Source organism: Nanorana parkeri, unplaced genomic scaffold (genome assembly GCF_000935625.1).
Source record: "Nanorana parkeri isolate BGI_ZX_2015 unplaced genomic scaffold, ASM93562v1 scaffold17, whole genome shotgun sequence".
NCBI lineage: Eukaryota > Metazoa > Chordata > Amphibia > Anura > Dicroglossidae > Nanorana > Nanorana parkeri.
Genome location: NW_017306285.1, coordinates 2,164,762 through 2,187,938, shown reverse-complemented (window position 1 = coordinate 2,187,938; position 23,177 = coordinate 2,164,762). Strand labels below are relative to the sequence as shown.

Here is a 23,177-nt window from a genome sequence, read left to right as displayed (position 1 = left end):
CTTCGTCTGCTCTATGGTTATCTCGATCGTCGCCGCTGCTCGGTTTTAATACGAGTGATCTCATTAGATCACTCGTATTAAACGAGCAGTGGCTCCTACTACTCGCCCGGCGCCCGAAACTGCATGTCTCGGGCGTCGGGATTTGCTCCATAAGACGCAGGCACTTTTCCCCCCTCCTTTTGGGGGGAAAAAAGTGCGTCTTATGGAGTGAAAAATACGGTATTCTATAATACGAATGAATATTCGTAGCGGCTACATTGTGACCCATATATACATAAAACCAGCCCCCCCGGGTCTCAGGAAGATGTCTCCTGCAGAGACCCCCACAGACCCTGCAGTCTCCCGGATCTCAGGGGGGCTGTGCAGGATCTGTTATGGGCTTTGCAGGCTGCAGAGCCCCCTACGGATCCTGCAAAGCCCCCCACGGATACTGCAGAGACCCCCTGAGATTCTGCAGTCTGCCGGATCTCAGGGGTGCTGTGCAGAATCTATGCTGAGCCCTGCCACGGGAAAACAAGCCTCCTCCACTGCCTTGGCGCCCAATCATCGTTGCTTCTGGAGCCTCCTCCATCTCCGCCCCACCTCTTCCGCTGCAGTCATCGGCCCTCCTGTCTCCTCCATCTTCACCCCGCCTCTTCCAGAACCAGGGTGTTACTCAGAGTGCAGGGGTGGGACGCAGAGAACCAGGGTGGGACGCAGAGTGCAGGGGTGGGACGCACAGTGCAGGGGTATGACGCACAGTACAGGGTTATGACGCACAGTACAGGGGTATGACGCACAGTACAGGGGTATGACGCACAGTACAGGGGTATGACGCACAGTACAGGGGTATGACGCACAGTACAGGGGTATGACGCACAGTACAGGGGTATGACGCACAGTACAGGGGTATGACGCACAGTACAGGGGTATGACGCACAGTACAGGGGTATGACGCACAGTACAGGGGTATGACGCACAGTACAGGGGTATGACGCACAGTACAGGGGTATGACGCACAGTTCACGGGGGGCGCACAGTTCACGGGGGGCGCACAGTTCACGGGGGGGCGCACAGTACACAGGGGGCGCACAGTACACGGGGACCCCCCGGTTGTTACGCCACTGCATAAAACTAAACCAGAGGCTCCCAGACCCGAATGGCATTCGAAAAATTCAGATTCAGATCCATTCGGGTTCCATTAAACCGAAAAACACATCTGATTGGCCAGAAAAGTCACATGACAGATTCAATTTAGTTTTTGCATTGGGATTCGGAAATTCAGATGTGTCCGAATCTCCAAATTTTGGAAAAATTTGTACGAATTTTGGTTCGAAACTAAACGAATTGCACGTGTCTAATGTAGGTCATGAAAAGCACACATCCTTGAACTCTGGATTTTGAATCTGGACCTCTTGTAGCCCATGTAACGCATGGCCTGTAACTGTAATCACTGACGATCACTTATGCAGTACAATAAAAAGCAAAAAAAAAAAACAGTGCCATTAGCAATGCAGAGAGAGCTGGATATTGTTGAAGACACAAATAAAAGCCCCTGTACGTAAGCAGGAAAATGCTGACATTACCATGACCATCACCATCAGCTCAGATGTGGGGAAATGGTTATATTAAATTTATTATATGATACCTTGACTTGATATCATGATCCTGCATTCTCCTGCACACTAAAATACAGGCTTATAGAGGGAACATGCTAGCAGGAATATCTAAAAAAACAAGTCAAGGCAACTGGACTTGCTGTATTTTTCTTGAAGACGTTTCACTGGTCATCCGACCAGCTTTCTCAATTCAGAATGGCAGATTATGTGGATTGGAGCAACATTCACCATATTTATTCCCAGATAATTTGTGTACAAGGCATTCTGAATTGAGAAAGCTGGTTGGATGTCCAATGAAACATCTTCAAGAAAAATACAGCGAGTCCAGTTGCCTTGACTTATTTTTTACAGATATACCATGACCTGGATGAATGAGAACCTTCACAGACATGCTAGCAGGAGGAGAGAAAAAAGACTGATAGAGTAGAGTAATGAGCTGATTGGTGTGCAGCTGTTCTTTCAATATCCAATTACAGGCTGGATTGAATAAATGATGGAGCGGTATTGCTGAACTTGTGCTTAAATGACAACTACTCACTTGTTTAAGTTCTCATATCTTTCGTTCCAGTTCTCCGCTCTGTGGACTTCTCCGGTCTCCTCACTTTTTAAATGCAGGCCGTAAAATCCTAACATGAGCTTATACGCCTCAAGGAGCCTCCTTCTGACTCTGCTGTCTTTCTTCATCATCTAGGAGACAGTCGTTTGTTACAATGAACAGTAAATGTAATGCTATAATAATCAGAAGCAAATCAAAGAGGAACTACACCAAACTTGGCTTTTCCCCTGCCAGGGTATGCAGGATTTCTTGAAGAATAAGTGCTCTTTCAAACAAAGTGCACTTCTCATTTGCGTGTCCCCACCCCTGGCCTAAATGTCCCCCCCCACCTGCAAACCATACTTACCAAGATCAAATGGGAACAGTTACTCTATTGATTGCAACCAGTGCGGCAATGCTCCCTCTGCTGGCCGCACCTGCACATTACATCCCCATAGACTTTTATAGGGTTGCCTCTCAGCCAGGTGACTGATGCGGCTAGGAGCGGGAAACTTGCAGTGCTGGATGTCAAGCGAACAGCAGTTGTTGGGTCTCAGTAAGTGTACAACTGTAGAGGGCAAGGGTGTGATCCTTTTGATCAAGGGAGGGGGCAAAAATAATAAGTGGACTTATTCTTTAGGTTCTATAAAACTGGGGGAGGGAAATGTACATAAGAAATAAATAGTAAAATTAAAGGATTTGTAGTTGCATGATCCACAGTATTCCTTTCACCCTGTTGCTGCAGTGAGTAACAGCTTCCATTACCCCCTATGATGCCATCACCATGATTGTGAAATTCTTGCTGGGATCAGCAGGATGCCCTAGGTCACTCCCTATTAATGTAGATATGCTCCCAGAACTACAACTCCTATGAGCCCATTTCCTATACAGTGTGTGGAGCGGCTCTCGGGAGACGAGGCTGCAGCATTATATTGCTGGGGCAGAAACCAATGCATGCCTGTGGAGAAGGGCAGTGATAGGCTGAGTTCAGCTGGTAGCTCTATAGTCCTTGCCACGTTTGCCCACGTCATAGTATTGGCCTCTAAATGTGTTTTGTGGTCACGCTATCTCCCTGCACTCTCTCCTTTCTCCGTCAAATACAGGTTAGGTGGAGCTCCTCTTTAATTCATGGGTTGTCTACTACCTCAACTTCATCTTCATGTAGAGGAACGGCATATGGGTTAACGCCACGTTCTCGAAGTGGAAAGAGCCTGAAACACAAGAGGTTCATATCTGTTGAAGCTTAAAGTAGATCTCCCAGAAACGAGAGTGGGGAAGGAGAAGAACCTCTATCAGGTTTACCCCCACGTCCTCTTGTGTCATCAGGACAGGAATTGGTAGTATATCTTCCCAACAGGGAGATTCCCCTTAAAAAACCATTACACAGAAGAGTTTGTATTGCAGGAAGATTAGGTAGTGCTTGAGACCTTGGCACACTTACCATTGGATGTAGCTATGGTTTCTCTCTAGCCTATCATTATCCCCCTTCCATGTTTTAAGCAGGTCGTCAATGTACACACCTGAGAACAGTACAGAAAGAGGTTATTACTTCTATTTCAGTGAAATAAAATATACTTTATAAGGATATTGGTGGAGCCTGTGGACTCCAATGTTACAAGAGAGAGGTCTCCATGCCACAATTCCTGTGCACCTGGGAGTTTTACAAGTCTGATGGCCTCTACGGCAGCTTTGAACTTCGAGCAGCTTTGTAGAAGCTTTTATAGAACTCTTAAGTTCCATTTCTTAATGAGAGTGCAGGCTGTGACTTTAAACAATCTGCTAGCAGGTTTTCAACACACGTCAAGTACTACTGAGGCTTACTGTTGCTTGAACCAGATTCACATACATTGTTTCTCGTTTCTTCAAGCCCTGGTGAAGGGGCAAAGCGTAGCCCCGAGACAAGAGCCCTCGAGACTCATCATGAGAAACTGCATGTACATTTGTTCTGTGGGAATGGAGGAAAAAATTAACGTTATTGGTATCTTTCTATTCTGGGTTGAATGTAATATCAGGAAAATAACACATCATGATCACTAGATGGAGCTGAGGAGCTACCCATGTTCCTCAGCTCCATCTGGTGGCCATAATGTGGTATTTAGCTGATATTACATTTGACCTGGAAGGACAAATATAATAACGTTTATTTTTTGCCCCTATTCACACAGAACGATTGTACATGTAGTTTCACAAGACGATTGGCTCTGCAAATGTTTTTGCTGCCTCACCAGGGCTGCATTTGGGTCTCACCAGGGCTGCGTGTGGCCTCGCCAGGGCTGCGTGTGGCCTCGCCAGGGCTGCGTGAGTCTCACCAGAGGTGTATATGTGGATTCCTGAGCTCTCAAGGGCTCTGCGGGCGGGTGCCGGGCTCTACAGGGATGAACAGGCTCGTGCCCAGCCTCGTGGGTCTGTCCAGTGCTGTGCCAGTATCACGTACCTGGTGGAGGACCGATTGACTGAGGAGGCCTCCCTTGCGGCTCTTGTCTCACACCCCTGAGAGTGGGAACAGGGAGCGAGTAGACAGAGAGGAGCACGGGTGCCAAGGTGTTCAGACACGGTGCCTGGTAGAAGTCCAGCCACCGTGTTCCCTGGAAGGATGAGCAGGGTTGGTTGGCAGCGGAGATGTCAGCGTGGATTTCAGTGGAAACTGGAGCGATGTCAAACAAGCCAGTGGTCAAGCCAGACGATCAGCATGGTACAGAAGGAGTAGGCAGAGGCAGAATCCAGATAACAAGCAGAGGTCAGGGGCAGGCAGCGGTCAATCAATGTCAACAGGCAAACAAACAGCAGGAACACAGAACACAAGCTAAAGGCCATTCAGCACTGATCCATTGGGCCAGCTGGTTTAAATAGAGCATTAGATTAGAGAGCAACGTGACACTTCCTGTGTGCCACTTTCTGCTGTGGGGGAGTGTGCACTAGCACGCGTTTTCTGGCAACCCGGAAGTCTGGAACTCGCGCATGCATGGCAGAGCGCAAACTTCCGGCTACGGCCTTACAGTCAGTCTCTGCGGGCGCCGTGAAGGAGGATGAAGAGATGAGGGGCCAGACCGGCCCTGCCAATAACAGCTGCTGCGAGTTCCCTAGCAGGCTGCCTGAGGTCCCCAGCAAAAGTGTCAGACCTCAGGCAGCCACTCTTGTTTAAAAATGCAAAGGGCCGGTGTCGGCCTTTAGTATGGGGGCATTTTCACTATTACAAGTACTGGTGAAAGTGGCCAGTATCAGCACCAATAACGATACCAGTATCGGTACCGGGGCATCCCCACATGTGAATATTATATAATGATTATAACAATACGTTTTTATTTACAAACTATTAAAAACACACATGCTTTACATTACAATTAGATACATTGTCATCATCATGAATAAGAAAAGTTGCCGACCTCCCAAGCTTCCTAATTGGTAGTTTAGTGTGATAGGTGGCGTTTGGGAGATGAAAGGGGTGTGGCCAAATGTAGGAAAAGTAGAGATTTGCATCTTATTTGTAGCCTTCTATATTTAGGGATCTATTGATCCTATAGCAGGTTTGACATTACATTAAGTTAGCAGACAAACCCCTTCCATCTTAGCACCTACCATTCGGTTTGAACATTATCTCGTTTCTGTAAAAACGTAGATTGGGCATTTCTTCCTACAGAAAAAAAAAGTAAGTCAGAAAAGGTCAATAAAAGTGCTAGTGAAACCCTTGTTCCCTCCAGTTTAAATTTCCCGGCTGATGTCTAATAAAGCCAAACGGGTGTCTTCAAATATCAGAAATAAATGTATCCCCGGCATCCCTCTACATCATGGTAGGCAAACACCGGCCCTCCAGCTGTGATGAAACCACAAATACAATCATTAATCTGCCTCTGGGAGATGTGTCTGTGGCTGGCAGAGTCTTGCAATGCCTCATGGGATTTGTAGTTGCACTATAGCTGGAGGGCCCCAGTTTGCCTACCCATGCTCTAGATGCTCACAGCTTTGAACTATATATGGCTATATATAACTACAGTTTTGGAGAAGCTTACCGGGTCATCCTGGTAATAGGTACCTGTACGCTGGTACCCGTGTCTGTAGTTCTGCATATCTCTTTAACATTCCAATCCCCAATCAAGTTTTCATGTTATCACTCATAATAAATCCCCCCAACAGATTAGAATGTGTTTAGCTTGATGCATTAGGGATTTACAGATCTTGCTCAGAAGACTCTCACCTGGGCAGTATTAAATCTAGCCATATATATTAGGAACCATGGGAGAAAAGATGGTGTCATAACATGCATGACCAGCCCACCTGGTAACATCTATGAACACGATTTTGGCATGACCAGCCCACCTGGTAACATCTGTGAACCCGATTTTGGCATGACCCGCCCACCTGGTAATATCTATGAACCCGATTTTGGCATGACCAGCCCACCTGGTAACATCTATGAACCCCATTTTGGCATGACCAGCCCACCTGGTAACATCTATGAACCCGATTTTGGCATGACCAGGCCACCTGGTAACATCTGTGAACCCGATTTTGGCATGACCAGCCCACCTGGTAACATCTGTGAACCCGATTTTGGCATGACCAGCCCACCTGGTAGCATCTATGAACAAGATTTTGGCAGGATTCTGTCTCGTCATATACATCATCCGGGTGTATAATTCTTTCCAGGTCGAGTGTAATATCAGGAATATACCACGTTATGGCCACTAGATGGAGCTGAACTGCATACGAGAAATAAATACTTTCCTCTGCTCCATCTAGTGGCCATAATGTCACACTGAAGTGTACTGTCCCACATTAGATCTCCCACTATAGGGTCAGGCCCAAGGAGGACATGGGGTGGAATTCTGCCCTCTGTGCCCTCACTGCTCTCTGTGCTGTGTAAATAAAGTTCCCACAATTTGTCTTTCCCAGTAAGGACATTAAATTACCTTATATCTGAATATTAAGGGTTTTCCATGCTGCGGCTGTCTGGCTGCCTCTTGTGTCTAAGGAGTAGAAGGACAACAGATTAGTTGCAAAGATTGCTAATGACAGAGAGGAGAAAAAGCAAACAATTCATCATCATTTGCTCTGTAGTCCTTTCCTAGGAAGACAACGCTGCTCCTCTAAAATACAGTGCAGGGAACGTGCGTTGTCACCATAGGACAGGGCTACAGAACATCTACCCCTTATGTAATGCAGAAGAGAAGTGGGGTAGGTGTTCTGTAGTCCTGCTCCTCTAGATACAGTACAGGGAACGTGCATTGTCACCCTAGGACAAGAATGCAGGACACCTACTCCCTGTTATGGAGAAGAGAAGCGGGGTAAGTGTTCTGTGGTCCTGTTTCAGGGTGGCAACACTGTTCCCCTACAGATACAGAACAGAGAGCGAGCGTTGTCACCCTAGGACAGGACTACAGGACATATATCCCCTATGTTAAGGAGAAGAGAAGCAGGGTAACTGTTCTGTAGTCCTATCCTAGGATGACAACGTTGCTCCTCTATAGATACAGTGCAGAGAATGAGCACTGTCACCTTAGGACAGGACTACTATGAAGAGAAGCAGGGTAACTGTTCTGCAGTCCTATCCTAGGATGACAATGTTGCTCCTCTATTGATACAGTGCAGAGAATGAGTGTTGTCACCCTAGGACAGGAAGTGTGTAACTGGCAGGATCATAAAGGAAAAGAAAAGAAATGCAATCACTAAATCTAAGGACTGGTACAGTGTAATATATATATATATAGATCTATATTTTCATTTAAAGCCAACACTTTATTTTTGTTCTACATTTCCTCTCACTTCCTGTTTTGTCCAGAGACCAGACAGACATACTTAAGAGTGACCCGGTGTACCTGGAATATTATCCCGTCTTTGGCATTTGTAGACCAATCTTCCTGTGAGCCGATATCATCATCATCATCCTCCTCCTCATCCTCCCAGGTCGAGTCATAAGAGGTTGTCATCCTTTCCATTCTATCACAAAGGCAGAACAAAAAGGACCAGTAAACCTAAAACACAAATAGAAGATACTTTTTTTTGCTCTCTCAGCTTCACTTCCCTGAACGTCCAGCTCAGTATAAGATCACAAGGGAGAGCACAGTCTCCAGCGGCTGTCCATCTACTAACTTGGAGAAGGGAGGAGAAGAGTGTCTTGCTTTGCTGTGTCTGTGTGTTTGTGGAGACACACACAGCTTACTAGCACACACAAGGTTGGCTCCATGGGACCCTGCAAGGCAAAGGAGCCACCCTAACACAGGATATCAGGACCAGTGATCAGGGGTCCAGCTGATTCTGCAAGAAGCTAAAATATTTAATAATTAAAAGGAGCAGCAGCCATTGTAAGTGAATTAATCAGCATTTAAAACGGCTTAAACACCTTTTCAACCTAATATCACATTAAGCTGACCATACACTGGTCTTATATCAGGCGGGTCAGCCAGTGTGTGGCTCCGTAGGGACCCCCCGTCTGACAAAACTCAATTTTTCAATCAGCTTTTGCCTAAGAGGCTGGTCCGAATCTCAGGTGAAGAGCCAATCAGCTACAGAGGCTGTTCGGGTATTCTGACAGTGGAACATCCGAGGAGACGGGAGCAGGGTGGAAGCAGTCAGCCAACACTGCAGTGGCGTAACTACCACCATAGCAGCCCACGCTATCGCTATGGGGCTCGGGGCAGAGGGGGGCCTGGTCAGGAGGCCGGGGCCCAGCAGCGGGGCCCAGCAGCGGAAGTGCAACACTGGTCCGGCAGCGGAGGGGGAGGCCCAGACCTGGCAGTGGCGGTAGAGGAGACCTGGGACCAGCAGCGCCATGTAAATATTGAATTGCCAGTGACCCTGCAGATCAGAATGTGGGGATACACACTTCACATGCAGCGCTCTGGGAAGCTGAGACAAGCCGTACCTTTGTGATGCTGGCATGTGCGGGGTCTCAGGTGGGCTCTGCAGAGTCAATGGTGGGCTCTTCGGGATCACTCAGGTGTGCTGTGTGGGGTTTCAGGTGGGCTCTGCAGGGTCTCAGGTGGGCTGTGCGGGGTCAATGGTGGGTTCTGCGGGATCACTCAGGTGTGGGGTTTCAGGTGGGCTGTGCAAGGTCAATGGTGGGTTCTGCGGGGTCTATGGTGGGCTCTGCAGGGTCATTCAGGTGTGCTGTGTAGTGCAGGGTCTCTGGTATGTGCTAGGTTAAGAACTTACACTACATAAGACTGTAAGTACTTTGCAGTTACAGTACATGTCAAGCAAGCAGCAAAACAAAAACCAGCAAGTCAGTTCGAAATTGTGTATCAACAATCCCTACGGCTTACCTCTGGCAGCACTTGTAAGAGAACCCGTGATCTGGACTTTCCTGGAACTTGTGTGACAGAGGAGTCACGCAGATGACACAGGACTCTGTGCCGTGCTGCTTCTTTCACTTTCTATTCTTAGACAGAGCTATTATATATTCCTCTACATGGATTACGCAATTTTATGTTTACTTTTTACTATTTTACGGTTTGATATTTTTGTGTTTTTTTTGGTGTAAAAGTTTTAGTTGCACTCTATTGTTACTTTTTATTGTAGAGAAATGTGAAAAATAAATAAAGAGAATTCATATTCTTAAAGTACATTTAAAGCCATTTTTTAAAAAGCTGAACCTTCAGTCTTGCACAGTTGTACCGGCTCCTCTCCTGGACTGAAATTGCTTCCTCTGATTTCACTGCACACTGCGAGCTTCTCACAATGTGCATCAGAAGCTGCAGCAAGTCAGATAGCGCCCACCTCATTTCCTGGCTGGAAGAAGTCCTGTCCCACCCCTTGCAATCATTCAACTCTTTGCAATGCTCAGCATTACATGTGGGCATTGTCTCAGCAAATGCACCCTGCCTAGGAATGCCCGCTGCTCCAGACTGGCATCCATCCATCATTTTGATATTTGCATAACTTCTCCCACAAGCCAGCTTGCTGCTTGTATTCGGGCTGAGGAGTACTGAAGCAGGGTGCTGTGATGTATGCAGGAAGGCTATGTGCAGGGCCCTGCCAGCTACTCCCACCAGCCATGATCTGCCTGCATTGCATAGGGAAGTGCAGGTTGTAATCAAAACAGAAAGGCTTTATTTAAAAATGTCATTAGCATCTTGAAGGGGGGCTGCCAGGGAAGGCAAAATCCAATCAAATTAAACTTCAGATGTCAGTTTTGGATATTTTTTAATCCAGATCATGGCTGGTGGGAGTAGCTGGCAGGGCCCTGCACATAGCCTTCCTGCATACATCACAGCACCCTGCTTCAGTACTCCTCAGCCCGAATACAAGCAGCAAGCTGGCTTGTGGTAGATCCTACCTTCTTTTTGAGGAAGTCACCTGACGAAACACATCAAGGAGGGCAGATGCTAGTTTGTTAGACACAAGATTTTTATGTTTGTTCCTGAGCTGCTTTAGCCGGCCGGCCGAAAGTTCATGATTTTACATACTACGCTATGAAGGTTCTCTTCTTTGTTCGTCTCTAAAACCCTGTGGGACCACGACAAAGCACTTTGCTAACACCGCGTCTAAAAGGATCGATCTTCTCATCCCTGAGATACAGCCAGCGTCATAGGGGAGAAAGCCAAATGTTCGTCTGCCGGGACCCGTAGAGAATACGTTTTGCGCTCAAGTCCAACTACGCTATTACTCACTAAGAGCTCTTTTGACCAACTTCTATTTGGTGAGTACCCACCTGAGAGGGGCAGTTCGGATCACCTGTAAATACACTGCTATCTTTGCTTGCATACGGTGTTCACCGTTCACTGGACTTTTTTCATAGGGAACACTTTGGGATGTTTTTATAAGACTTTTATATGACTTCATCTGGCATTTTGATTGTTTTTTATGTTTTATCTATATTACAGCACGTTTGTATTGATTCTTAGTCACATGTAACATATATAAATAGGCTCTAGGCCGGTTAGCCTGAAAACCTATTTTTCACCTTTTATACACATTATTTAGTAATTTTACCTTTAGCGCTTTGTATTTTATTGAGAAACTAGAGAATGCTTAGGTCCAGGCAGAGGTCAGCAACGGGCAAGGCAGCAGAATGGTGGGGTTCAGGCAGATAATGGGGTCCAGGCACAGGTCAGCAACGGGCAAGGCAGCAGAATGGTCAGATTCAGGTGGATAATGGGGTCCAGGCAGAGGTCAGCAACAGGCAAAGCAGCAAAATGGTCGGGTTCAGGTGGATAGTCAAGTCCAGGCAGAGGTAAAAAATGGGCAAGGCAGTAGAATGGTCGGGTTCATGTGGATAGTCAAGTCCAGGCAGAAGTCCGCAGCAGCATGGACAAGTTCAAGTGGATGGTCATAGGCAGATGGCAAGCAAAAGAGTAGTTAAGTCAGCCCAAGTGAACAATGAAACAGGCAATTCAAAATGTATTCTCGCCCTCTTGCACAAGCAAAGTACCTGGAAAGGAGACCCAGCACCAGCCACTTCCAGAGCTGGTGCTTAAATATACCTTGGATCAGAGGACACACCCTGCAGCACTGGAGAGAAATCTGGAATTCCTGGCAAGGATTCTGAGAGAACCATTTATGGGTACTGGCAAACATTATTCAAGTGCCATTACAAGTCCTGGCAAAGATTTTACGAACACCATTAGCACTACTGGCAGACCTGGAGGTACTATAACACCTTTTCTGTTGATACTTGTGCAAATAACAAAAGACTTTGGACTCCTGAGATGTTGCTGCTGTTAATGACTCAACTGCATGTAGACCTCCCAGTTTAGGTGACCCCCTACTTTCTGGGGGTCCTGATTTGTGGAGAGCAGCAAAACCCAGAAGGCTTCAATAATGATGGTTTTCTGTTGGCTACAGATGTCCAGTGTTTCATAGACCTTTTCTTGAGTAATAAAATCTTTTTGGGTAGAGTGGGGAAGGATTAGACCCCCCTGGAAGATTCCTTTAATGAGACAGAAAGTAATGATAGATAGCAAAGAAAAAAAGAAAGAAGGGAAAAAAAACTTAACTATCCCCTACTCCAGGGGTAGGCAAACTCTGGACCTCCAGCTGTGGTGAAACTGCAAATCCCATCATGCATCTGCCTCTGGGAGTCATGTCTGTGGCTGTCAGAGTCCTACAATGGGATTTGTAGATGGACCACAGCTGGAGGGCCGGTGTTTGCCTACCTCTGCTCCACTGTATGCAAACCAAAAAAAAAATATGTTACATGCAATTTAAATGTAACCTTATGTAGAACTAGTAAATATATCTTTATATCCAAATCCGATCCCCAATATCAGCCTCCTGCAATCCCAGACTGGGAGGATCAGCATCCAGAGCCAATCAGGTTTCTAATGTTTGTACAGAACAGTCATTAAAAAAGCTGACAAGAAGGGTGAGCAGAGAGCTGGCCTCATGAATATGTAGGTACTCCATTATTGTCCAATCACAGGCTAGGCGGGGTCATAGACCAGCCTACACTATCTAAGTATATCTAAAGCCCACATCTATTTTAAGTTTAATATTTTAGAGTTGGGAAGATTCAAAATCTCTGTCAGGTTTTATTTCTGTATGTGTCCTGATGACCACTGCCATGGACAGAAGGTGATGGGAGATCAGTGGCGTCACTAGGTGCTACCATTGGTGCTACCATTGGAGGGGTGACACCAAAATGACTGACAGTCATTTTGGTGTCACCCTCTATGAAATGTCGGGCACTCGGTCACGGACCGTGAGCCCGACAGTGTCAGGAGAGAGGAGGGGACCCAGGGGCATACCTTATCCCGCCGGGTGAACGTTCCCAGCTCTATATGCCGGCGTCCATCACGAAGATGGCCGCCTGCAGGCATCAAAAAGACCAGCGCACACGCGCGGCAACGTCGCGCGCATGCACGATGACGTCTGCCCCCGGGTGACACCCAGCCTCAAGACGCCCCTGTGGGAGATCAAACATTTTACAGTTCTTTCAGAACAGGAATATAGAGGAAATCCTCCAATAGGGACATCTGTTCTGGTGGCCATTGTGTAAGGTGAAACTTCCTCCTTACTTTAAAGAGATTTGATTTGACTACCTGTTGCATCTCCAGGACAGGAAGTGAAATCTCTCTAACAGGACGCAGATTGTGATATAAACAAAAACCTGATAGCCTTTTACCAAGATCTAATGTAGAGAATGTACTAGGCCTATATTTAATCACAAGCATGGAAATAGTAATATTCTTACAGTTGTAATTAGTAAGGTGGCTTAGAACAGCACTCGTATATGAAGATACTGGGATTTCTTGCTGAAAATGTACAACAAAATGACTGAAACAAAAGATAAATATAATGCTGAGTCAGGAATGTATGTTGTTTTATTGCTATTTTTATTATAGGAAATCATCTTGTCATTAGTAAATCTATTAGTACATAAAAAAAGTTTCTTAACATATAAAGTTTTCTATGATTGTGGTTGGAGAGAGTTCTGTGTTCTCCACTTTACTGTCCACATATTAGTTTCTTTATATCCAAATATTCTGGCTCTCCAGCAGCTTTCAACAACTGTCCTCTGATTCGTTTTCTGCTGTTCTATCATCTTCCTGTTTATTCTCTCCTTTATAGATCTCACTGTGCACTGTTTCTCTACTCCCACCTTCTGGCTCTAGTGTCTCATTCACCTTTTCCTCAGTTTCGGGGTCTAAAGACACGTCCCCTCTGGTAAGGTCAACTCCTTCATCCTGCTCCGTTTTGTCTTTCTCTTGCTCTGTGTTTTGTGTTCTAATATTCTCTCCATCATTGTCCTTTGACCCCATATTGCTTGTGTTTCTATTTCCTTCCGTCTTACTGATTCCGAAGTTTCCAACTTCATCCCTTTCTCCACCATATTGCAGTAATTGCGCCACATTGGCTGCTCTTTCACCTTCTGTTTTCCCATCATGTTTTTCAGCCTGCTCTGCTTTGTCTGTCTCAGGCAATGTGTTTTGGGTCTCAGTATTCAATCCATCATCGTCCTTTGACCCCACATTTGATGACTCTCTATTGCCTTCTATCTTACTAATCTCTGCGTTCTCAGCATAATATCCTTTTCCTCCGAATGGTGGAACTGGCTTCATGCTTGATCCTTCATTTTCTGTTTTCTCATCATCTCTTACAACCTGCGCTGCTCTGTCTGTCTCAGGCAATGTGTTTTGGTCCCAAGTATTCTTTCCATTATTGTCCTCTGACCCCACAGTGAATGACTGCCCATTGTCTTCTATCTTACTCATCTCTGTGTATATTTTTGTTTCCCCCAATCGGTTCTCTGCATTAGCTGTTTGTGTCCCACTACAATTTTCTGTTCTACTCTCATTTCTATGTCCATCTGAATCCTCACAACCCTCTGTATCATCATCTTCTTCTTCTTCAGTCCCTTTTAACTGTTTATTTCTTGAAGCCAGGTTTGTGCTCTTAATGTCCTTTGTGATCTTTTCTGAATAATCTTCACTGTTATCATTTTCTTTTACTTGTCTCTCTTCTTGCATTTTGACATTGGATATGAGTTTCCAATCTTCTGGCTTACTTTCACTTTCTATCCCACTGACTTCAATCCCTAATTTGGCAGTCTTTTCATTCTCCTCCATATTGCCTTCATTTATTCCATCAGCACTTACATCCTGCTCTTTATGTTCTGCCATGTTGCTTTCATGATCATTTAATAACCTCTCATGTTCTGATTTCATAACCAGTTCTGACCTTGTGTTATATTTTCCTGAAATATTTACAGTTTCATCATTCTTTTTTCCAGTCCCAGTACCTTCTGTTGTCACACTGAATTGGCCTTCATTTATTCGAACTTCGTTTCTTGCCTCACCTCCAAACCAGAAGATGCGACCTCTAAAAAAGCCTCTAATCGGCCAAAATCTCAGAAATAGCCTATTTACAAACCTATTTACAAACCTGATACAAACCAGAAAAGACTCAGCTATTTGACCTGAAACTCTCCTAACCAAGCCATGTCTCCTATTTTCTGGCATACTTCCAGAGACTTCACTGTCTATTTGCACTTTGACCTCTCCTGGAACGTCAGGCTCCCATTTTGACTCAGCATCTTGTGGCAGAGGATTAAACTTTCTGAGCTTGTCCACAGGCCCCCAAATAAACATTTCTTGTGGTTCGTAGTTCATCCAAGCAAAGTGCACCAGCTTTTGCCGTTCTTTCTTTTCCTTCACAGTGAACATGAAATAGTCCAAAGCACTTTCTTTCAAATTTGGTAGATTGCCATTGCACAGGGTCTCCTCCAGGAAAAACCTCACCAGTGGGGCCTGTAGTTTTTCGTAGCCCATCTCCCCCAGACACTTCAATATCCTTGTGATCCGCAAGCTGTTGTGTGTGTGACTGTGGGGAATAAAACATGTGTCCATTACCAACACAGATAAAAGCATTGCTAGGAGTCAATGTGGTCACAGCCTATCTCTAAATTATATCCTTTATCCCTGTTACCCGTGATACGCAAGCTAAAAACATTTTTAGTGCCTGTTTTTGTTTCCCTGTGTGGCACAAGAGTTGAACTTAATAGTGTCTCAATACTAATTCTAACTAAACAATTCTAACAGAGCTAGAAATGTGGAACTGTTGAAACCAGTGAACATGGAAGGAGGAAGATCACTTTATTGTTCACTGTAGATTGCTAACCTAGCAGAGTAGCCTCAGTGCAGAGCACGTGTCTGGGTCACGCTGACATTAGAGAGGCATGGCAATGCCGGTGGTACTACATAATCAAAAGATACAGACACGAAGGAGTGGTCTGTGCAGAGCTTATGTCCTCGTAGACGGGCTGCAGTGTGGATTTTGACATACAATTATGGTCTGGTCCTTCAAAAGCAACACGGAGGGGCATTAAGGGTCACTACAATGGGTAATAGTCTTGGCGCTATGTTAAATGCATCAGTGAAAAGTGGCACAAAGGTAAGTTGAGAGGATTAGGTAATCTAAAATGGCATGTGTCAATACCACAAACAAACTGTCAATATTAATGAACATAAGGTCCAACTATATCCTGCAAATGACTATCAATTGCTCTAAACTGATTCCCATTTTCAGGGATCCACCCAATGTTGGCCACATTGTTCACATAGGCCTTGACTTCTTCCACACCCTGTCCTAACCAGAGCCAAGCACTGCTCCAACCATTAGGCATCTCAAGGCAGAGCCTTTATTGCAACATTACCTTTCCCTACTGATAAACAACACAGGTTCCTCTTTACAAGTCAGTGACCTGGAACACGCATGCAGCTCTGAACCTCTAACTGCACCAGCTGCACACTTCAGTGGCTCAGTAATAAAACCAGGATGAGGATGACAGCCCTCAACCTTGCAGCTTAAATCAAAATTGGTGGTGGAAAGTCAAATATTTCTATACAGTGTCACTCACTTGTTCAGGTTGTAAAATCTATCCTCCCAGTTGTCTTCTGCCCGGGCGACCATGCCTGTGTCGGCGTCCACCAATACAATCCCATAAAATCCCAGCATGAGTTTGTATGACTTAAGAATCCTCGCCATGACCTTTTTATCCTTCTTCATCAACTAAAACATATGCAGAGTTAATAAAATGCTCATCATCCTAGTCATGGGTCACAAAGACTTTTTGATTAAATTGCTAGTACCTCAATCTCGCTCAGAGTGAGGGGAGTGGCTAACCAGTTCACACCGCGCTCCCGAAGAGGAAACAGCCTGGAATCAGAGAAGAATATCACATCCTAGAGTGGCAATAGTATAGAGAAGCTACAGAGCAACCAACGGGTCTATGATGCTGAGGGCCAAAACCTTCAAATGAGCATAACAGTATCAAATAACAGAGTCCTGTTGTTGACAGGAAGATGACCATCAAATGGGCTGTTAGTTATTGTGTTACGCAAATTTGGAAGCTACGAGACAGCGTGCATTATAAGACAGTTGAGCTAAGGGAACTTTACAGCTCTAATTATGCCAAACAAAGGGGCAAATATACATCTTTCATAAGCCAGCCTGTACAGTTAAAGTAGTTCAAAACTTAATCTTAATTAATACTAAAAATGTAATTATTAACTTAAGACAAATATTTCAATCCTTGCTAGAAAACCGGATCTCTTCAAGTATTGTTTATTATGAGACCCAGTTACCATCCATGTAAGAGAAGAAGACCTCCCTCTCCCCCAGAAAACACATTCTAAAGCATGTCAAGCAAACTTACCATTGAATGAAGTTATGGTTCATCTCTAGCGTCTCATATTCATTGCACCAACGTTCATGGATGTAGTCTATGTATTCTCCTGTATATGATACATAGAACCGGTCACATTTTCACCCATATATAGATGGAATACTGAGATCACTTATTCACTTATGACAGTTATCTAGAGAATAATGGTGGTGGCCACCTCTGGAGTCTTTCCAATAATCCCTTGCCCTGGGCTAACATGGGGCACTCTTATCAACTGCCCAGAACCAAACGGCTTTGCACTGAAAGATTGTGGAAAGAATTTGTAGGAAAAATCATAATGGGCTTTATTTATGAAATTGTCAGAGAGAACAGAAAGGACATAGCATTCCCTATCTGCCTTTGTAAACTGAGAGTCGCTCTAGTCATGTGATAGTGCTGGGCCAATCACCAAGACCTATTTCTGTCATAGCAAAGGAAGAGAAGTGAGTAAAATGCTCCTCTGTGCTCAGAAACAGGTATGTGCCATCTCCCGCAGGGCGATAAAGTGATCCTGTTGTTCTGCCACACATAACCATAGTACAGAATTGGTTTAAAAGAAATGCTGCTAGTGTGTTTCAAAAACATAATTCCTTTATAAATTTTTTTTTTTATGAATAATTCCAGAAAGCAAATTATAGCTTAACAACATTGTATTTCCCTTTAACGAGCCCATCAACCTTGTTCAGTAAGCTGTACAAGGATCAAAGCGCTGTGTGTAATGAGCTGTAACCTACAGCATCCAATCAGAATTCTGGTTTATCAAGCCAAACCAGTTCAAGGGGCAAGATGCATATTGGTTTCTTGGAAGTGGCTCTTTCCACAAAATGTTTAACTCATCTAGAGAAGAAAGGTGATATTATCCATACTGACCATCAGGCTCAAAGCGTATCTTGTTCTGGTAGAACAGAAGGTTTGGCTTGGGTGACTTGTCCTATGAACAAGAAAACACACATTAAGATTTGCTGACTTTGACAATGTGTAATCACTTGTAGGATGGTCACAAAAGAGGAATATGTGTAGCGGGTTGGGAAGATCTTTCTCTGCTCACTTCCATAAAGCATCTTGGGCTGTAGAGCTGTACAAGACGGAGTAAGCTTGGATGCCTCCTTGCTGATTGTTTCATAGCTGTTTGTATGACTTGTTACTAACTGGGGGCCTATTTTATTATTATTATTATACAGGATTTATGTAGCGCCAACAGTTTGCGCAGCGCTTTACAATATAAGTGTAACGGCTAGGTCAGGATATATGAATCTCAGCTGCGGAGTGTGCCTAGCTCAGGTGAAATTGGTTGAGGGTACGGCTTCAGGGTCGAGCTCCAGGCGTCACTCTCAACACAAACGGAGAGTTAGGAGCTCTACCATCATGTGCCGCAATTACTTAGGGGTAAGTGGTGATGCACACGAGTAGCCCCAGGGTATTTACAGCATACCCGGGTTACAACTGTTATGTAGGGTTCACGTGGATTCAATTATAGTACTACTTTGATAAGGTGCACAGACAAGAAGAGTTATCAGCATTTGATTCAAGCAGGCACAAATAATAGATTTGGTAAGTAGTATCACACAAAAGAATTATCAGCACTTCCCCTTTAACTGGCGTGGCTCAGATGGAACCTAGGCAGTCCATACAACAGGTTGCATGAGGTCAAAAAAGGAATGACTTTTAGAGAGCTCTATCTGGGACAGGCTGTCTCAGACTGAGCTGTACTTGCTATTAGGTGTCCTAGCACAACGAGGGTTCCTCCAGGTCACAGGTCCAATGCTCCAAGAAAGGGAATTCTGGTTGTCAGCTGGCGTTCTCTGGCAATAGTGGAACGCCATACTGATCTTTCTGTCAGCCTTTTATAGGGGAGGAGTGTGGGAGGAGCTGCTGACGTCACAGGGGCCGATGCGTTCCACGCTGGAACGCATCGGCTCCTCTACTTCCGTTCCGCGGCTTGCGCTCCACGTTGGAGCGCAGCCGCGATCGTTACAATAAGAAAGACATTACAATCACAATACAATTCAAGACAAGATGGTAAGGAGGGACCTGGCCCTGAGGGCTTACAATCTAAAAGGGAGGGGGATTTTATGCAGCTCAACCCCTCATTTTACAGGGAAAGGGCAATTTATCCTATTCCCTTTATTTGTGCAGCCTCGTCATGTTTTGCTGCTTTTTACAGTCATGGCACCTTTTAAAAGTATGCAAAATCTTGAGGCGCCCAAGTCTAAAATGTAAACAAAAGGAAATGTAAAAAAAACACCAGGAGGCCCAGCCCCCCAAATCAATACCAACCTCATCAGAGACAGGGGTCTGGTACAAATTTTAAGGGGGGACCCCAGGCCAAAAAACACAAAACAAATTGATGTGGAGTTTCCCCCTTCACTTCATGTCCCCCTCTTTACATCAGGAGCCCATCTGTACATCAGGAGCCCATCTGTACATCAGGAACCCCCTTCACATCAAGTTCCCTCCTTTAGTGCAAATTTGAAGGCACCACTCACAAAGCCAGAAGGCATCCCCTGGGTGCCACGGCACACTGACTGAGAAAGGTCTCGAGTACATAGAGCCATTCAGATTTGTCCATGCCTCCAGCTGGACTTATGCAGGAATCTGAATATACAGTCACTGTAAAGGTTCTCCTATATTAGAAACGCCCTATATGTTCACTTATTTAACTTTTTTAACCTGGAAATTTTTCTGGAGTATAAGGGGGTCATAGGTCACTGACCTACGAAAATGGCCATCTTGGTACATCTTCTTGATACCTGCCGGTGGCCATCTTGGGCCGCACCCCCCTTGTGATGCCACTGAAAGAGGGATAGAGGGATTTGGGTCCAAAGGAGGGACAGTTGGGTAGTGTGCATTATGTTTCTCTTTTAGGCAGGCAAAAAAAAATATAATGAAGTTATGAAATGTGAACCCTTGATGCCCCTTCACACCTGTCTGGTGTGTTGCATTAGTGCATGCACATTAATGATGTGCATTTTTTTATGTGTTAATGAGTGTTAATTGAATATGCGTTTCCAAGGTGCAGCTTGCACAAGACTGAGGAGAGAATTACCGGATAGCCATGTCTGTAATTCTGCATGTCCCGGGGTGCTCTTCTCCGCGGATTATGCTACAAGAATTCGAAAAACAAAATTAATAACTTTCCAATTTGATTTATTTCACACAAAAAATAGATTAGGAAAAAACATGCCAACAAATGGAAAAACATAAGCAAAGGTCACCTTTAGTGAAAAGATCTGTAGACCAAGACTATTCATGACTCTTAAACCACATCACTGGCCTTTTATTTGATTGATGGGTTCACTGGCCAATGGGTTAGGCAGGTTTAGAAGTCACATCCTTTTTACTGTTAATATATTGGTAAAAATTGTTGGGGTTCTTTTTACTATCTGCGTCTTGGAGAATCGCAATTGTTACAAGAAAAGTTGAGATCCTCATGTAACTTCAGCTGCTTATATTTCCTAGGTGGGTGCAGTAAATGTCTTACAAGCCTTGATTGTCCTATGTTTTGTTCTGAGTTATCCATTTTCAATAATGGATTGGGCCATAGAAAAACTAATATATCGGGTACACGTAGATGCTTTTCTCCTAAAAGGTCTAAAAGGTAAATATCTAATCACAGGATACATGTTTGTTAAGTTTGGCTGAGATTCATAAAGGAGTCTGTGGTGCCTTTCACAATAAAGGTAAACCAGAGTCTTCCAAACTCTAGTTTGTATTAAATTTGACTTTTATTCTCATACATGGTTGTCTACATCAACCTTCAGCTAGCTGGAATGGATACAAGAAGAAACTAGCTAGCTAGATGCTTTGTCCCTAGTTGCACAAGCAAAGTCAATTACAAAATCAGATTGCAACAAGGTAGACTTCCCCTTTATCAGCCAGGGATCCTACCTTCCTTTCTCATAAAAACAAGCATTCATTCTCCTATTAAAAAAATACAAAAAAAACATCATCCAAGGCAACAGAAGTCCAACCACTGGAACACTTAATGGATGGAGTGACATGTTAAAAGGGCCTCAGAGCAATCAGAACTTATTTTATGTTTTAACATTATCAAAGCTCTTACCATCTGGGCTATCACATCATCTTTGGGACACAATCATCTATTCTTCTTTTAAGGAATATAAAGTAAAAGCCAACTAGCCACGTAAAAAAAAAAGTAATAGAAAAACGACGGAATCTAAAACTTCAGCTACCAAGTGCACGGAGGACATTTGAGAAGAATAGGAGCTTCTTTAGCTTCTTTGGACTCCAAGGCTTTCACTCACAGTTACATGAACTTATTTTCTTTTAAATCTAATAAAGCTACATTATCCAGACATGTTCATTCTACTCTTTCAGAAATAAAGCCCTCAGATAATTAGAAAAGAGCATTGAAGAAGAAATAAAAAATACAGCACCACTTGGTCCCCAAGGCTTTCCGTCGGAGTTCTGAGTGAAAGTCTTATAGCCCCGGAAAAGCAACTTCACCGCTCACGTGCCCCAGGTACTAAACTCCTTAACCCAAAGTCGATTAAATTTTGTAGTTGACTAATGTTTTATATTCCTTATATAGAAGGATGAATGCTTGGATCCCTGAGGGGAACTCATAGCACAGGGAGAAACAGCTCTGGTTAATGAGTTAAAGACTTGTGGCACGGGAAAAGCCACTCAATCTTTCTCAGGTGGTTTTTTCGCGGGGGCGCATTCGCGCAGCGGTACAAGATGGCTGCTCCTTGATACCGCTCCGCACTTCTTGAGCCGTGAGACACCCATTTCTGCTATCGTTTAGCCAGCTGGGTCGGTTCCCCGAGCGGATCGAACACCTACTCACCCCCGGCATCCAGATGAGGTCCCCCAGTCCAAATACAAACGAGGCAAACAACCTCCTGAGACCCCTCGTACGCGCCATGCTCTGGGCAAGATGGCGCCCGGCGGCCTGCATGATGACGATGCCGCTCCTCGCATGTCGGCTGACTCCGAGGACAGCCAGGACCCGTTTGCTGAACAGCTATCGGGATCCCGAGGATCACATGCACCTGACCTCTTCGTGCGGATACGGGACATGGTACAGGAAGAACTTTCCAAGGCCTCCGCAACCATAACCTCGGAGCTCCGGCGGGAAATCAGAGAAATCGGGCACCGTACAGCTTCCTTGGAATCGCGTATGAATGATGTGACCACCATACTGGAAGGCCACGAAAAAGACCTGGAGACCGCCCAGACGGAACTTTCCCTTCTCCGTGACCAGCTGGAGGATCACGAGAACTGGGCCCGGCGCAGTAACATCCGCGTCAGGGGCCTCCCTGAATCCATTGAAGATCTCGTGGACTCGGTCACCGCGCTGTTTCAGGAATTGGCCCCTGACCTTTCTGCGGACCGGTTGGAGATGGATCGCGTTCACAGGGCGCTCGGACCCCAGAGGTCGGACGGACCGCCACGGGATGTGGTGGTTAAGTTACATTACTTCCGCACGAAGGAGCGACTCTTGCAGGCCGCAAGACAGGTACCGGCCTTGTCCTTCCAGGGTCACCCCTATAGCTTGTATTCGGACCTGGCCCGTTCAACCATCTTGAAACGCAGAGTCCTGCGGCCCTACCTGCAGGTTCTCCGGGATGCGGGCATCAACTATAGATGGGGGTTTCCCTTCCGTCTCCTCTTTACATACCAGGGGAAATCCTTCCAGCTCCGGTCTCCTGAAGACGTGCGTTCTTTCCTCCGAGAGATTGGCCTCCAGGTTCCAGCGGAGCCTCCTTCCTCTTCCCCAGGCTCGCAGCCTCGTCAACGGAATGGCCAGGCCTCCCAACGATCCCATTCATCACAGGGCCCACACGATCCTGGCCGCTCACCACGGAGATCCCAGGCCCTGCAACGTTTAGGCTCCCAAGTTTTTCGCAGCAAGCCCAACGGATGATTTACTTCCCTGGTCCGCACACCGCGGCCTTGTATTCTGCCCTTGCTGTTTCAG

At 45.3% G+C, this 23,177-nt stretch overlaps 1 protein-coding gene across 1 annotated transcript; it reads right to left on the bottom strand.

Annotated features, from left to right (window-relative positions):
* Positions 1-14,944: 14,944 nt before the first annotated feature.
* On the bottom strand, positions 14,945-22,121 carry LOC108789492 (opioid growth factor receptor-like). Its single transcript, XM_018559520.1, has 8 exons — positions 22,044-22,121; positions 20,280-20,336; positions 18,104-18,164; positions 17,225-17,303; positions 16,659-16,725; positions 16,427-16,578; positions 15,032-15,390; positions 14,945-14,952 (listed from the first exon to the last, which is right to left on the bottom strand). The coding sequence occupies exons 1-8, from the start codon at positions 22,119-22,121 to the stop codon at positions 14,945-14,947; spliced, it is 861 nt and encodes a 286-aa protein (XP_018415022.1).
* Positions 22,122-23,177: the final 1,056 nt, after the last annotated feature.

What these genes read in the sequence shown, in the direction of transcription:
- LOC108789492 (XM_018559520.1), bottom strand. Translation starts at nt 22,121, where the DNA reads ATGGCGCGTACGAGGGGTCTCAGGAGGTTGTTTGCCTCGTTTGTATTT. An exon ending in ACCTCATCTGGATGCCGGGG is followed by an intron (nt 20,337 to 22,043) that starts GTGAGTAGGTGT and finishes GAATTCTTGTAG; the next exon opens with CATAATCCGCGGAGAAGAGC. An exon ending in AGATTTTACAACCTGAACAA is followed by an intron (nt 15,391 to 16,426) that starts GTGAGTGACACT and finishes TATTCCCCACAG; the next exon opens with TCACACACACAACAGCTTGC.